Raw genomic sequence first — 15,895 nt, 5'->3', positions numbered from 1 at the left:
GGCTACGCCTACCCATGTTTGCAATATCATCATTTCAGGGGTCAGAAGTATTTTGCTTGTTATAGTTTGTTGGTAGTCAAGTCATGGTTTGACTAGGGCAAAGTTTATTCATCGTTGAACCCATTATGTTCCACTATCTTAGAAATCTTTGGTTCCCTGCAAGGGTCTTAATTTTCAGACTTGAAGTCACCAAATCTTTAATTTGGTCTTTCCTAATAATTGCCAACTCTTCATAACTCATTTTGTTTAGATAGTAATTTTTGGAGAAAATTTCACAATCATATTTTTTGTCTGACATATATCATATCTCCCAAAAACAGAAAAAAAGAAGAAGAAGCTACAATGTTGTTTCTCTACAAAAATTCCCACAAAAACTTAAAAAAATACAGTCTAAACGAACTCTTAGCATTTGCCTGCAGCTTGACATCCCAACTTCCAGATTTATTTCTTGATACAGACCCTGGTGGATACAAATGTTTGACATGCAAAGAAATCTTGATATTATTTCTGGTACTAGATGGTTCATATCCCTAAATCTGATAACAAGCAACATCAACATCACCATCTTCAGTCTCCTAAATTGTAAACGAAGGCAGTAATTTCTTGAGAACGGACAAAGACAGTAATTTCGAGTACAAGTTGACAGCAAAATGCTATTATTAGATTGAACCCTTTATTTTATTGTCATCAATTTGATGGTTCAGGCTTCAATAAAATAAATATGATGTACATTTCCATACAACTATTTCAACCAATTCTTGCTACATCTTTATCACCAAACAACAATATGTATACATTTGCTGTTTAGTTAAATCCGTACACCAATTAAATCCGTGCTATTATCAGATTGAACCCTTTATTTTATTGTCATCAATTTGATGGCTCAGGCCTCGATAAATAAATATGATGCACATCTCCATACAACTATTTCAACCAATTCTTGGTCACTAAACAATATGTATACATTTGCTGCTCAGTTAAATCCGTGCATCAATTAAATTCGGGCTGTTAATTATCAGACTGAACCCTTTATTTTATTGCCATCAATTTGATGGTTCAGGTTTTGACAAATAAATTTGATAGTTATATCTCCATGTAACTATTTCAACCAATTCTTTTTACATCTTTGTTACCAAACAGTACCGTATGCATTTGCCACTCAGTTAAATCCGTGCCACTCAGTTACGTATGCATTTGCCACTCAGTTGGGGGACTAGTCGGGTGTAGGTCCGGATATCCCTAACTGAAAAAAAAAAAACCGTGCAACAAGTCCCCCCATGGGCTGCTCGGATGGACTTCGCGTTCTTCATTAAGGCGCCAGTCCTGGTTTCGATTCCGAGTTCGGCAGCCTGGGGTATTTTCCTGAGGATCGGTGGGGCCTACTCTTCTCGGGGTTAGGGGACTAGTCGGGTATAGGTCCGGATATCCCTAAATGAAAAAAATAAAAATAAAAATAATCCGTGCAACAAGTTGCTAACAAAGCTGCCCACACAGTTTGCCAAGTTTTTCAGTCTTTTCGCCACCCTTTGTCTGGCACAAACACTGCAGCAGCTGGCAAAGGTCCATGCATCATTTTCAAGGTCCATGCATCATCTCGATTGAATATCATGCGAAGGACCAGCCATTAGTCCTAGGAGTTAATAGTTGCTCCACGTGGATGGTGGTTCTAAAAATTTCGGTGCAGTACTTTTTGTTTTTTTTTTGAATGAATATGTTTATGAGATAAAAATGTAATTAAAAAAAGTATCTGAAATTTTCAGAAATATCATGTGTACATAAAAGAAAATGAGGATTGCACACTTTATCTTTATTCACGAAGACGATGTTTGTGATTGGCTTTGCGCTCTATATTTTACATTACTCACGTTGTTAATAGAAGGGTAAATTATATTTTACCCCCCTATAGTTTACTCTTTTTTTTACATAATCCCCATATAGTTTCAAAAGCTATACATAACCCCATCATGGTTTGGATTAAAGTGTCAAAGTAACGGAAATAGTCACTCGTAACGGAACTTCTAAAAATGTCGAAATTACCCTTATAAATACATGACACATTAACCCCCTATGATTTTTATATTTTACCATATAACCCCCTTATGGTTTAATACTTTACCATATAACCCCCTTATGATTTTCAAAATATACACATAACCCCCCTTGGTTAATACATAAATTTCAACCTTACATAAGGGTATTTTTGACATTTTAGGTGACGCCGTTACGAGTGACTATTTCCGTTACTTTGACATTTTAATCCAAACTATAAGGGGGTTATGTATAGCATTTGAAACCGTAGGGGGGTTATGTGAAAAATGCTAAATCATAGGGGGTAAAATGGAATTTGCCCTTAATAGAAAGAAAACGAACATTTCACATTTTATCTTTGAATTTCATTAATAGAATGTTAGAGATTGACTATGAACTTTCTATACTTTAATGAACTCGCAATCGTAACATGTGAATAACTAAGTCTCTGGGGCATTGGAGAAAGCCGGTTGTGCGTGGATGAAATGATGCAATGCATTTTAAAATCACAATAAAAGCCCTCTTAAAAATTTGTTCATCATTTAATGCCCAATGCTTAGAAAATATTTTGTGTACACTCCAGCAAGTCCCAAATTTCCAATAAAAGGAGGGGAAGAGCGAAAAAGTGAATGTCAAAGAAAAGTGAAAAAAAGGCACGGAAAGATAGACAAGATTGTTGTAATGAAAAATTGGTGAAATTTTCAACATTAATTAGTTAATTTTATACATGTCAAAGCAAATGTTGTGATAGTTTTTCTTTTCTAATTGAGTTTCATATTTGAAATAATTGAAATGTAAATATAAAAGGAAGAGTTGGGAACTCAGACATGATTAAAATAAAGGGAGATGTGCAATTTTGGTCCTCCAATGTTTGGTTTATGAGTTAAATTAATCCCTAAAGTTTCGACCAGAACGGTCCCAAAATTTTTTATTTTAAGCAAATTTAGGACAACTAAAAGAAAACTACAATATCCAACAGTCAAAATCAAATTAAAATTAGTCCAAAGTTTTGACTTTGTATTTTTTTGGTCCCTAATATTTGAAAATTTGATCAATATGGTCCCTGATGTTTTAAATAATTATATTTCAAATGGAATAAAATCTAAATTAGATTAAATGCATGAAAAATGTGTTCTCAAATCTCATAAAAATCCTTAAAAGTACTCCACATTGTCAAAACACCATCATTTATCCTAAAGAGCATCTCTTCGCTAAATTAATTACAAACAAATGACAGCACATGAATCATATATAAAAGAAAGAAAAATTAGTGGGAAAAAGTGAATTTTAATTTGAGTATATTATAACTTTAATTCTAAGCAGCACAACACAAATTGTTGCATGACTTGTGGATATGAGTTTCAATTGGTTATGGTTAGGTAATGTGATTACATTAACAAGTAAAGATGATTACCAATATGAATGATTCATATGAATTTTTTTAAAAATTTCTTGCTGTTTCTTCTTGTCTTTCCTTCATATTAAATCAAATATTTCAATAATACAATTTAATGTATTTATATTTACGTTCATCTGAAATTGATAATTTTATTAAATAATTTAAACAATTATAAAATCTTTATTTCAATTGAAACTTAATTAGCCAGACTTCCACAAACCAGATTCTCATTTATTACATGATGGTACATAGTTATCCTTTTAAGGGTTGTTTGTTAAACGAATTTTTTACCGAGTTATTCTTCTACAAGTTTTTTAACAACTTTTTCTACAAATTTTATAATAAAATTTTATACAAACATCCTAAAAAACTCATTTGCCAAATAGAATATATGTTCTATAATCATCCTCTTATCCATTTTTAGTAGTCAAATTCCAGGTGGCAATTTAGGAGGGATTTACTTAATGGGTATCTAATAGGCATTGGTTAGTTACACCAAATTATTTATCTATAAGCCCGCCGTTTGGTTCAAATCCCACTATTAATATTACACTATGGATGTGATAAAATTAGAGAGTAGCAATGAGTCCGTAGAGTGTTTGGTAATTTCATAACGATGAGTTTTAGTAATTAAAAAACAATAGATAAAGTAAAGCCTTACTCTTTGATAATTAATCATGAAATCAAAGAAGGAGTTTATGAAACTAATTCATGCGATTTAATTAAGTCCTATAAGAAATTCATTTAAGATTGCATCATTAAATAATGAAATTGATGTATCAACTATGAGACGGATTGTGATTTTCTGGAAACATTAACTTTTATCGACCACGTAAATCACGTTTTAGAAAAATAATACAGTAATTTTTTCTCAAAAATTCTCCAAAAAAAAAAAAAAAAAAGCAATCCAAACGTGCATGGATGACTTGTACTATTAAAAATTATTACTGAAAGCTGGAGCTTGTGGATTTAATAGTCTCCCCTTTGTCTTTTTTTATTCCCCCATTCTTTTGATTATTTTATTTACCTTGTAGCACTAAACCTACTAGCCAAAGACAAAAATAAAATTCTTTTAGAATTGCATATTTAATGTTTTTGCCTGTCCTTTCCTCACCAACACAAAATATTCTTAGTGAAAACTGAAAATATCAAATCCTTTGATCAACTTGGAACGCAACATAGTAACAGCAACAACATATAATAAAGAAGAAGAAGAAGAAGTGAAGAGATTAATTTGCCCGAAAAAGTGGGACAAGAAAATCCGTTATGTGGAACAAAATCAACATTTTAATTAATATACATAACTAAAAGGGCACCAATTGCGGAATTGAGTTTGATAATTTTCCTTTTTTTTTTTTTGGTTCCATTTGAGTTCTCCAACTTCTTTTGTGAAATTAAAACACCTAAAATGTGGCTCCATGGGTCTTTCAAAAGGACTACTGTCATTAGTAAGATAAAAAATTCATGTAACACTTCGAGGTGTAATGGAAAAAATTCATATTTCGTGTATTACAAAAAAAAAAAAGTTTGAATAATGTTGTTTTTCTTCACTTAATAAACTTATTAATGGTGAGTTTTAAATTTACATTTTCATCTCTAATTTGAATCTTCTCTAAAGTACATTCAATCAATTGAGATTTTAATGTCTTATTCAATTCATTAGCTTTTTTTTTTAACTTTTCATGCAAAGTTTTAACAATCTTTTCTACCATTAAATCATTTATATTCTCTGTCTCATTAAAATTTGGAGTTGAATTTTCTTTCTTTTCTTCTCGAAAAGTAAGATTTTTATTCTCATGGAATTTTTCTAATTTTCTCCAAATCTCTTGAACATTTTTACAATACTTTATTCTTTTTAATTCATTTCCATCCAAAACTCCATAAAAATTTTCCATAACTTGTATGTTTTGAGCCAACATCCACTTAACATTTTCATTTAACTCTTTTTTAGTTTTTTCTCTAGGTTTTTCCTTCCTTGTGATTAAAATTTTATGAGGACCATTCACAATAATATACCACAAATCAAAATCAATAGATTTAAAAAAGGCTTTTATCATATTTTTCCACACATCATAATTTTTACCGTAAAAAATTGGTGGTTCCTTTATGGATCTTCCTAACACAAAATTGGTTGCCATAATGATCTTTTCTCCTAAATCGGTTGAGTTTAATCTCTAAGAGATCAAACTCTAATACCAATTGTAAGGCCCAAAGACAACTTAAGAGAGGGTGAATTAGGTTGATCACACAAACCAAGCAAATAAAATAAGTTTTCACCCAATAAAAACACTCAAACTAATTGCACAAATTCACAATTATAAAACAAATGTAGAGCAATAAAGATTGCACATTTAAGTATCAAAAATGAAAATAAAGAGATAAAAATCCAAACCAAAACTTTCAAGTTCCTTCCAAACTTGAAGTCAAATTCAATCCAATAGCCTCTTCAATTGATGGTGTTGCAAACCACCTTGTACATAAGAAAGATCATTCTTTACTCACCCGAAATATTCTTTAGTTGAGACCAAGAGTTTTACAACTCCTCTAGTAAACCTTTATTTTGTTACAATTGATTGCCAACTAACCAACCAACCAAGAGCTATTATACAAGTGAGACTCACCTTCACAAGGTTTTAGTTTTTTTTTTGAGAAACCACACAAATCCAACTTTTCCACACCTATAAATAATCAACTACCACTCTTGAAAGTTTTTTCATTAAAAAATTTAGCTATTAAAAAACTAGCCGTTAGGAGTATCGAACGTCCGATCCACTGATGTGTGTGTCCGGCAGTATATTCTCAGTTCTTATCGGACGACCGATGGAATTTTTGCATCCCATAGGTCTTGCGTCCGACAGAGATCTGAATATTGAGATGTTCCCTTAAAATTCATTGGATGGCCAATCCATGAAGTCTGTGTCCGATATGACTGTTCAATAGATCTTTTTGATTATCAGACGTCCTATACTCTTGTAAAGTGTCTGATAGTTTTTATTTGAAATTTTCTCGTTGATTATCGAATGTTCGATACTTTGATGCTCGCATCCGAAACCTTGAGCAGTTTTTTGCTTCATTTGTTTCAAATCTTTTCCTCATTCTTTTAGACTTGATATATGTTCTAGACACTGTCTCATATAAAACAATTAGTCTAAATCATCAATTTGTTTCGTATCATCAAAATCAATGATTAATCAACTTAAGTCTTCAATACTTATTAAAAAGGATGCAAAATTCTAGATTCATTCAAATAACAAAAATGGTTCAAACACTAAAAGGTTGATCTAACTAGATCAGATTTCATAAGTTATATTCAGAATATACATGCTAAATTGACACTTTGCTTCATACAAATTATAAAACAAATGCCAATGACAAAAAAAAAATGAGGAGTCATAGTTCATATGTTGTCAAAATAGTAGCATCCATCAATAAAGGACTAGTAGCCAATTGCAAAAAGTTAGAAACCAGAAAACTACACAAAGTAGTAGTCAACTTCCGAAAACTAGAAACCAACAATAGTAGCAAATCACATTATCTACTTTCTTTTTTGACCTTTTTCCCTTTCCTGCTCGACTATAGAGTGGCGTATCTTTTCTCAATCAAGCATCGTGAAAATCCAATATAGGAGACATTTTTGTAGCTCTCTTATGACTTCTTGAAACTTTATGAATTTGAGCAATAGATTTTCCAGCTTGAAAGGAACCTGAAACACTCCTGCTTTGAGCAGCACTTTGGCTTGCTACACTATTGAAAATTTGTGATCTTTCAACTCTAGAAGTAGCTACAATAGGTCGCGAAAAACTTGAACCTGCTTCAGAAATAGCGGCCTTCGAACTAATAGCAATTTGAACATCAATTAAACCTGCTCCAGTCTATCTTGTTACATGTGCAATAAAGTTGAACATTTGTTGTACACAATATCTGTGTTCATAGTCAGGCAAAACCTCAGCAAATATAGTATTCAACTCCTACAATTTATTACATATTTTAGCTAGTACAATTCATCATGATAAGCAATTACCAAAAATTAATACAATTACTTTTTGCTAATGAGAATTAAATGTTCAATGAAACTAGTTATCAACATTCAGATCTTGCTTGAGAAGTCTCAAGAACCACTTGTATTGCTTTGTTGCCTCCCTTTAAAACAACAGCGTAATGCAATTGATCAAAAAACTAGTCAACATTAGTCACAATTGTTGTCAATAGCTGCTCTGGAAAAAGCCCTTTTAGGTGGCATTCAGCAACTCCAATGATGGATCTACATACATGCCTCTAGAAAACCTCTTTTAAAGGTCCCAAGCAACAGTACAACCTAGCGAATCTTGGATTACTGCCATTTTCGCTTGGAGTGAATTCAATTTTGGTTGTGGTATTTAGATATGTTCTATCTAACTCTGTACAATACACTCACACTTCTGTACATACGATCCATTAATCATTATTACTGCCTTTGCCCAAGTTTTATATGCCTTGGACTTAGTAATTTCAACATGGTAGTCTTCATCTATAGTTTATGTATCTACCAGCCACCCAATCTGCAGTCATAAACTTGTTCCTTGCATTTTGTTGAGCTGGAGTGTACTTGTATCATCATTGGCATAATTCTCATTGCCTACAAATCTAGCATCATCATTTCTGTTCTTGTTATCTTCTACACTCTTCCATTCAGCACGTTAAAAACATGAAGCATTATTACCATCACCAATTAAGCATCCAGTCCTATTCAAAGACTCTATCACGGAACTAGCTTTTTTTTATTGCATTCATTATGACTTCATTTGTCTCCAAGAACTGTGGAATCACTAGCAATATAAAACACACGACCACAACTTTAAACGTACTGATGAATTTACAAAATGCCATTGTATCACTGTCTCCCCTCAATTCTCTTCTTTTTCCATTTCGAAAATAACCACCACCACCGTTCATTTTTATAGTAAAGTTCTCATTGCCAATGACGGCTTAAATGAATTTACTATGTACATGCACATACAAGCACAATGAAGACAGTGCCACACGAGTATAAAAATTGGTGGAGTTATCGATCGAATATCTCATATGGGTCGACTTTTTTCTATTTCTCTCTGATTACACATGCCATCTTTGACTTCAGTAAGATTGATGCTTCGGATTCAGCAAGACGTTTGGGACTCAGTCCATTTCAGATTTTTGTGGGAGAATTTTACAGATCTAGATACGTTTGGGAAGTTAAAAATCATGTGTGTGTGTGTATATATATACATCAAGCAAAAAGACAGCTTGAAAAGTCGATTATATCCCTGGTCAGCAGTGAGAAAAGTCTATTATGTCCCTAACTAGCCATTTTTATCGCATGCATAGCACTTTCTGTCACTTTATGGAATGGAATGGAATGGAACTATCGTTTCGACAAAAAAAAAAAAAAAAAGAATGGAATGGAATGAAATGGGTTAATTAAAGAAAATAAAGAGTTGGATGGACTGATTAAGACAAAAAAGCACTTTCTGTCACTTTGTCATTAGGGATTGATGGAATGGATTAATTAAAGAGAATAAAGAGTTGGATGGGCTGATTAGGGCAAAAATTAGTTGAGTGAGTGATTTGACATTTTTCAATAGTTTGATGGCCTTTGCTGCACTTTGCCCAAAATTTTACTAAATTATCTATCTCATACATAAAGATAAGAATTAAAATTAGTATTGATGTAGTATATCATTGAAACATTTAATAATTTTAGTTCCTTAACTTTAGATGCTCTTGTATCGTTCACCTGTAAATTTATATGCATAACTTTGCCTAACTCATAATTTTTAGCGGAACTTTTAATAGTACTTTTAGATAAATATTTATATACATAAAATATCTCGCGTCATACCGACCTTGTATTTTACTAACTATGGTTTAGATTGGTCAAGTAGATGAATTAATTTGTCTAGGATACTAAATCTAAAACGTATTCTACAATTAATAATAAAATAGAATTTTAAATACTCGCCATTATAATACACATTTTTAATAATAAAAAAAAGTGTGTACATTTTCCTCCACAAGCAAAACAAGATACAATTTTAAATACTAGCAATTATAATACATTTTTTTAATAATAAAAAAGTGTATACGTTTTTCTCCACATGCAAAACAAAATAGAATTTTAAATACTCGCAAGTATAATATATTTTTTTTAATAATAAAAAGAGTTTATACGTTTTCCTCCACATGCAAAACAAAATAGTAGAATCTTAAATACTCGCACTGTGGGCCCATCCCACTTTTTATCGGACGCAATTTATTGCTTTTCGTGATGTCCACTTGTCGCCACGTGCAGCAGTCCCCCGCCGAGGCTGTTATTAAAGGTCCAAAGTCCCCATTTTAAAATTCAACTGCTCATTCTCTCCCTCTTTGTCCAGCTTAGTGTATTGGTTTCTCCGTCATCTCTGTTGCGGAGTCTTTAATCACTGGAGAGGTAAGAAGCTTCCTGATCTGCCCCAAGTCTTATGAACTTCCGATAGTCTCACTTGCTTTGGTTTTTTGATGTTTCGAGAATTATATCTGGTTAAACACATTTACAATTTAGACATTAGTCGTTTATTCCTTTGTGGTGATGAAAATCCGTTAAAGTGAGTTTCTTTAGCTATTTTGGTGATTTGGTTTTCTAATTGTCCTGTATTTTTGTTGATTTTGCAGGGTTTTATTTGTGCTGCACTTTCTGATACTGTTTTGAGGTATTCTCTTTGAAATATTTGAGGTGTTTCTTGGATAACCCTCTTGAGTTCAGACTCTATAGATCTCCAGAAAGTCTGACATTAGTCCATTGGTTGTCATCCCTGTTGTACTTAGTAGTGATTGAATCTCTAGGGAAATCAGGGAAAAAGTTGTCGGTTTTGGACTAAAAGATAGCCCTTTCCTTGTTCTTGTGGTTTTTCACTTAGATTGATCTTGATCTTGATCTGTAATTTTCAAATTTGAGCAGATTTTGGCTGGTTTAAGACTTGAATACCAATGAGTGACTTAAAACCAAGCACACCTCTGATCTCTCCCTCAATTTCTAGAAGGCTTCCTGATTTTAAGCAGTCTGTTAAATTGAAGTATGTGAAGCTTGGATATCATTATCTGATCACCCATGGAATGTTCCTGTTTTTATCTCCACTAGTTGTTGTTATTGCTGCTCAGTTGTCCACATTCTCATTCCAAGACCTTCATGCTCTTTGGGAACATCTCAAGTTCAATCTGATATCAGTTTTCTTGTGCTCGACCCTTTTGGTGTTCTTGTCTACTGTTTATTTCCTTACTCGACCTCGAGCTGTTTATCTTGTAAATTTCTCGTGCTATAAGCCTGAGGATGTGAGGAAATGCACGAGACAGCGCTTCATGGAACTATCAGTGCTCACTGGCTCATTTATGCCTGAAAACCTTGACTTCCAGAGGAAAATTGTGGAGAGGTCAGGTCTTGGTGAGTCAACTTACCTCCCTGAAGCTGTGCTCACAGTTCCTCCAAATCCCTGTTTGGCAGAAGCTAGAAAAGAAGCTGAAACTGTAATGTTTGGTGCCATTGATGAACTACTTGCCAAAACTTCTCTAAAGCCCAAAGACATTGGTATTCTCATTGTCAATTGCAGCTTGTTTAATCCCACTCCATCTTTGTCTGCTGTGGTTATTAACCATTACAAACTTCGTGGGAACATTTTCAGTTACAATCTAGGTGGGATGGGTTGTAGTGCTGGTTTGATCTCGATTGATCTTGCTAAAGATCTTCTTCAAGCCCATCCCAACACTTATGCTCTTGTTATCAGCATGGAAAATATTACTTTGAATTGGTATATTGGGAATGAAAGATCAATGCTTGTTTCAAATTGCTTGTTCCGAATGGGAGGGGCTGCAATTCTGCTTTCTAATAAAAGATCTGATCGATGGAGATCCAAGTATCAGTTAGTGCACACCGTCAGAACCCACAAAGGATCCGATGATAAATGCTTTTCTTGTGTTACCCAATTGGAGGATCCCAAAGGTGAAATTGGGGTTGCTCTGTCAAAGGATTTGATGGCAGTAGCTGGTGATGCTTTGAAGACAAACATTACTACTTTGGGTCCTCTTGTGCTGCCCATGTCAGAGCAGCTACTCTTCTTTACCACATTGGTGGCCAAGAAGCTGTTGAAGATGAAGATTAAACCTTATATTCCTGATTTCAAGTTGGCCTTCGAGCATTTCTGCATCCATGCTGGTGGAAGGGCTGTATTAGATGAGCTGGAGAAGAATCTCCAGCTTTCTGATTGGCACATGGAGCCCTCTAGGATGACACTCTACCGATTTGGGAACACCTCAAGTAGCTCTCTTTGGTATGAGTTGGCATACTTAGAGGCCAAGGGGAGGATTAAGTGGGGAGACAGAACTTGGCAGATAGCATTTGGTTCTGGCTTCAAGTGCAACAGTGCAGTTTGGAAGGCCTTAAGAACTATCAACCCAGCTAAGGAGACGAATCCGTGGATGGCTGAGATTGACCAATTTCCAGTAGAAGTTCCAAGGGTCTCAGCAATCTAACAAACATAGTTTCAAGTTCTGATGTTCAGGCTTGCGTAGTGCCATCAGTTTCTAGCCCTGCAGACTCATCTTGACAGGAATGTGTGTATTAAGTTGCATTTCTCGATGGAGAGATGGTAGTTTAATAATGTATTACGGTTATTTTGACATATTTGCCTTCCTGTTTGCCCTTGTGGTGTTTCCGTATAGGTGGATGGACAAGCACAAGCCACAAGGGCATGGTTGTGGGAAGCATGTGTTCTGTAAATTGTGGCAAGTTGGGGTAGCATGAATTATACCAGAAATGTTATGATCTTAGTTCAAGACTTGAGATAACATGATTCATTACTTTGAACCCTTTTTTTTGGGGTAGTTTTGAGCTAGAGAGGCAAGAATTATGGTAGGAAACTTGTCATGGCTACCCTTGTTTGCAATTTCTTTTTTGTGTCCAGAATCCATGGTGTTCCTTCAAAGAACTGAACAAATATCATCTTTCATTTGTTATTACTTAGTTTTGCTTCTCAAGCGCATTTTCTTCCTCTAGCCAAAAATGTTCATTTCCCTTGAATAGGACCCATTTTCTGTGAGCTAGAGAGGCAAGATAATACTTCACCATGGATCTTATGCTCCTTTGTTGCTGAAGGTTCACATAGAAATAAGCGTGTAAGAAGGAAATATAGATAACTAAGCACGTAAAACAAATTCATTTCAATTTACTTGTTGATATTGGCTCATAATTGAGAAGAGACTTTGCATGTACTTCACAAGGAAAAAAAAAAATTTTTTTGTACAAAGGAAATTACATGAAATTTTAGGATTGGAAATTACGACGGGCTCACTTATAAAGAAGATTATTAATTCTCTGATATATTGAATTCTTTCTTCAAGAAAGATATAATGGCCATTAAGAATTCTTATCTATTGCCACAAAGAATATTAAAAAAGAAAACAAAAATTGGTCAGGGTAGTCGTTATCAAATTTTCCAATTTCAACTTCTGCCGAGAAAAACAGATTCTTAAGTCATCAAAGTCTTCTTGGGCGTTTCTAGAGAGTCCAATTCTTCTGGTTTTCGCATTTATGGGTTATGCATTTCCTCCCTCTGTTTTCGATCTTTCCTGACATGTTTTCATGCAAGCAAATGACCATCCACGGTCAGCCTTTTGTTTGCAGACTGGTGTCCCAACTTCCAACCGTCTCCATTACAGTAATCTGATTTAATTCCTATCCTGCAAATTTGCAATAGTTTCAAACGGATAATCTGCATGCATTATTTTGATGTCATTCTAAGGATATACACCAATTTTAAATTTATGTACATTATGAAAAGATTCTTCTATTCTGTACGATAGAAGAGCACAAGGTAAGAGGTGGATCCAATTTAATTTTATCAGTTAAAGTTCAAATTATTTTAGTGTTAAAAGTACTCTAAATTCAGTGACGAGTGATAATGTTAGAATTTTATATCATATTCACAAGTGAAATTCGCCATTGGACGGTGAAAGAAGTGTTATTGACCCTTACAGTAAACATTGTTAAATGGTCAATATTTAAACTATTATTTTTAGTGAGAGATATAAATTGAGGGCATGATACCCAAAAGGGACCATAGAATTTTCCTTATTATCGACGCATCTCTTAAGGTTCCGGTTGATAATCCAGTTCAGCACTTAATGGATTCAGATATTAACATATTCAAACCGTTTGATAACCAAAAATTGAACATCTAAATTAATTAAGTGACACCGAATTTTCTAAGCCAAACTTACTCCCAAAATTAAGTGATAAACTATTCACTTATCACTGAATGTGATATACATTCAAATGTATTAGATTTAATACTTAATAATTTAATAGATTTAAACTTCAGATTTCAAATTTCAAATTTTAGTCTTATCAAACGCACCTTTAGTCTATATATGCTCATGTCTTGAACCTTCAAGAAACATAATAATAGAAAAAGGAAAGCCACGTATTTTAATTCATTAGTCTGAAACAGATACTATGTCACATGATCTTTAATGAATGATGCTTCATATATATCCCCAAATTAGTCGGCAAGCCAAGGTCATTATTTGCACATATCCATCCCTCAACATCGTTAGTTTATGGTACATTACATCAAGACCGGCACCACTCGTCCTGTCCGATGTGCACGTAAACCTAAATACAACAAATTCTGTACCAAACTCACCTATATTGCCTCCAAACAAATATGGATCATTGCACAATCCTTTGGACATTACAAAGCAATGCTTATACAGCTTCATCGCCATCGCCATCGCCATCGCCATCGCCATCGCCATCGCCATCGCCATTGTATTGATGAATTTGTTGGTCACTGAATCCATACACAGCATTGATGATTGTGTGCAGGAGTAGATTTGATCAGCCTTATTTTGTTTGCTTATCAGCAAATTGTAGAACCCTACTCCCCAAGCTTGTCTGTCTAGTTGCCAACTTGCCAATTGCCATGCATGCCAAAACTAAGAAAGAATGAGAAGAATAGGTTCCGTTTGGAAATGCGCTGCATTTATTAATATATATATTTAAGCACTGAAAGTATTTTTAAAATGTTTGATAACTAATTTTTTGTAACTCAAGTAGCTCAACTTTTGATAATTTAAAAAATACTTGTATCAGAAGTGATTCTTTATAAGTCACTATAATTACAAACAGAGTCTAGGCAAAGTTCAAGAATTCAAGCTTGTTTAGGAGTTTTTACTATAAATATTAGAAATATGTTTACAAATGTAAAACATATGTGTAGATATGCTACATGATTTTGTATGGCTAAATTCCGAGTCAATATATTCGACAGAGTTTAAAAAAAAAGCGTGTCAAAAAAAAAAACAAAAAACAGTGCGACTCAACACAAAAGCAAAAATTGTAGATATGTTTTTTTCCTTCTGTAATCACATTTTTAATGCTTGTAAATTTACTCACTAAGCAAGTTAAAAATTTCAACTTGTAATCCTGACCTACCTAACAAAGCAACTTACATATGTTGGGGAGAAAAGCTTTTGAAGAGCGCACTAGAGAGCCTAATATATAAGTCAAGAATCCAATTTTGAGCCAAAAATTTAAACTGCTAGGTACTGACCCATACTTACATATTAATCCCTTTTTTTTTTTTAAATCTTTCAAGCCAATGTAGAACACTATTCTTTACTCATGAATCTAAGCAGTGTCAGGATATTTTTACTTCATTGTTAGACATGAAAGCTATTTCTCGAACCAATGTGGGATACTATCTTTCACTCATGAACCTAATAATATTATACATACGTTTACTTCATTGTCCGACATGAAAGTTTTCTCACAATTTCTCACGACTGATCATTAGCAGCAGCCAAAGGTTCATGCACCATCTCCAGAAGACTACTAATGAATACCAGATCTTAGGTATGGTTTCATTGCAAAATTGGAAAGAAAGGGCTAAAGGACAAAGAACAAAAGCACACGAAAGCCGGCTAATTGATTGAAATATTGATGCTTCCCAAAATTAGCCGTCAAATGTGGTTCTTGACTTGGGTGGTACAATTGTATGCCCGTCGCTCCAACATGGCGCGACGGGCAGCAAAATTTTTTTTTTTTAAAGTTCTTCTGGCCGTCGCGCCATGTTGGAGCGACGGTCAGAGGTGTCAGAAATTTCTGACCGTCGCTCCAACATGGCGCGACGGCCAGAAATTTATTTTTTTTTTAAAATCCTCTGACCGTCGGTCCAACATGGCGCGACGGTCAGAAATGTTTTTTTTTTAAAAAAATCCTCTTCCTCAGTGAAAAAAGAAAATTTTTTGTTAGGGTTACACTTACGGTAAGGGTTAGGGTTAGGGTTTACATTACAGATAACTTAGAATTTGTTTTAATAAAAAATCCTTCAACTCAGTGATTTAGAAATGTTTTTTTTAAATCTTTGTCCAATTCATTTGGAAATTTCTCAAAAAATTTTTTGTAAAAATTATTTAAAATGA

The 15,895-nt window shown here is 33.8% G+C and overlaps 1 protein-coding gene across 2 annotated transcripts; it reads left to right on the top strand.

Moving 5' to 3' along the window:
* The first annotated feature begins 9,751 nt into the window (after positions 1–9,751).
* LOC113705259 (3-ketoacyl-CoA synthase 11-like) lies at positions 9,752–12,434 on the top strand. Of its 2 annotated transcripts, XM_027227056.2 has the most exons (3): positions 9,752–9,872; positions 10,094–10,131; positions 10,380–12,434. In XM_027227056.2, the coding sequence occupies exon 3, from the start codon at positions 10,409–10,411 to the stop codon at positions 11,942–11,944; it is 1,536 nt and encodes a 511-aa protein (XP_027082857.1). In that variant the 5' UTR covers positions 9,752–9,872; positions 10,094–10,131; positions 10,380–10,408; the 3' UTR covers positions 11,945–12,434. The 2 variants fall into 2 exon arrangements, with proteins under 2 accessions (XP_027082857.1, XP_027082855.1); XM_027227054.2 differs by having other exon boundaries at positions 10,094–12,434.
* The last annotated feature ends 3,461 nt before the right edge of the window (positions 12,435–15,895 follow it).

Source organism: Coffea arabica, chromosome 8c (genome assembly GCF_036785885.1).
Source record: "Coffea arabica cultivar ET-39 chromosome 8c, Coffea Arabica ET-39 HiFi, whole genome shotgun sequence".
Lineage (NCBI taxonomy): Eukaryota > Viridiplantae > Streptophyta > Magnoliopsida > Gentianales > Rubiaceae > Coffea > Coffea arabica.
The sequence above is the reverse complement of the archived record's forward strand: the minus strand, read 5'-3'. Positions and strand labels throughout refer to the sequence as shown.

Bases quoted from the DNA above. Each gene is read 5' to 3' on its own strand.
- LOC113705259 (XM_027227056.2), top strand. From the start codon at position 10,409: ATGAGTGACTTAAAACCAAGCACACCTCTGATCTCTCCCTCAATTTCT.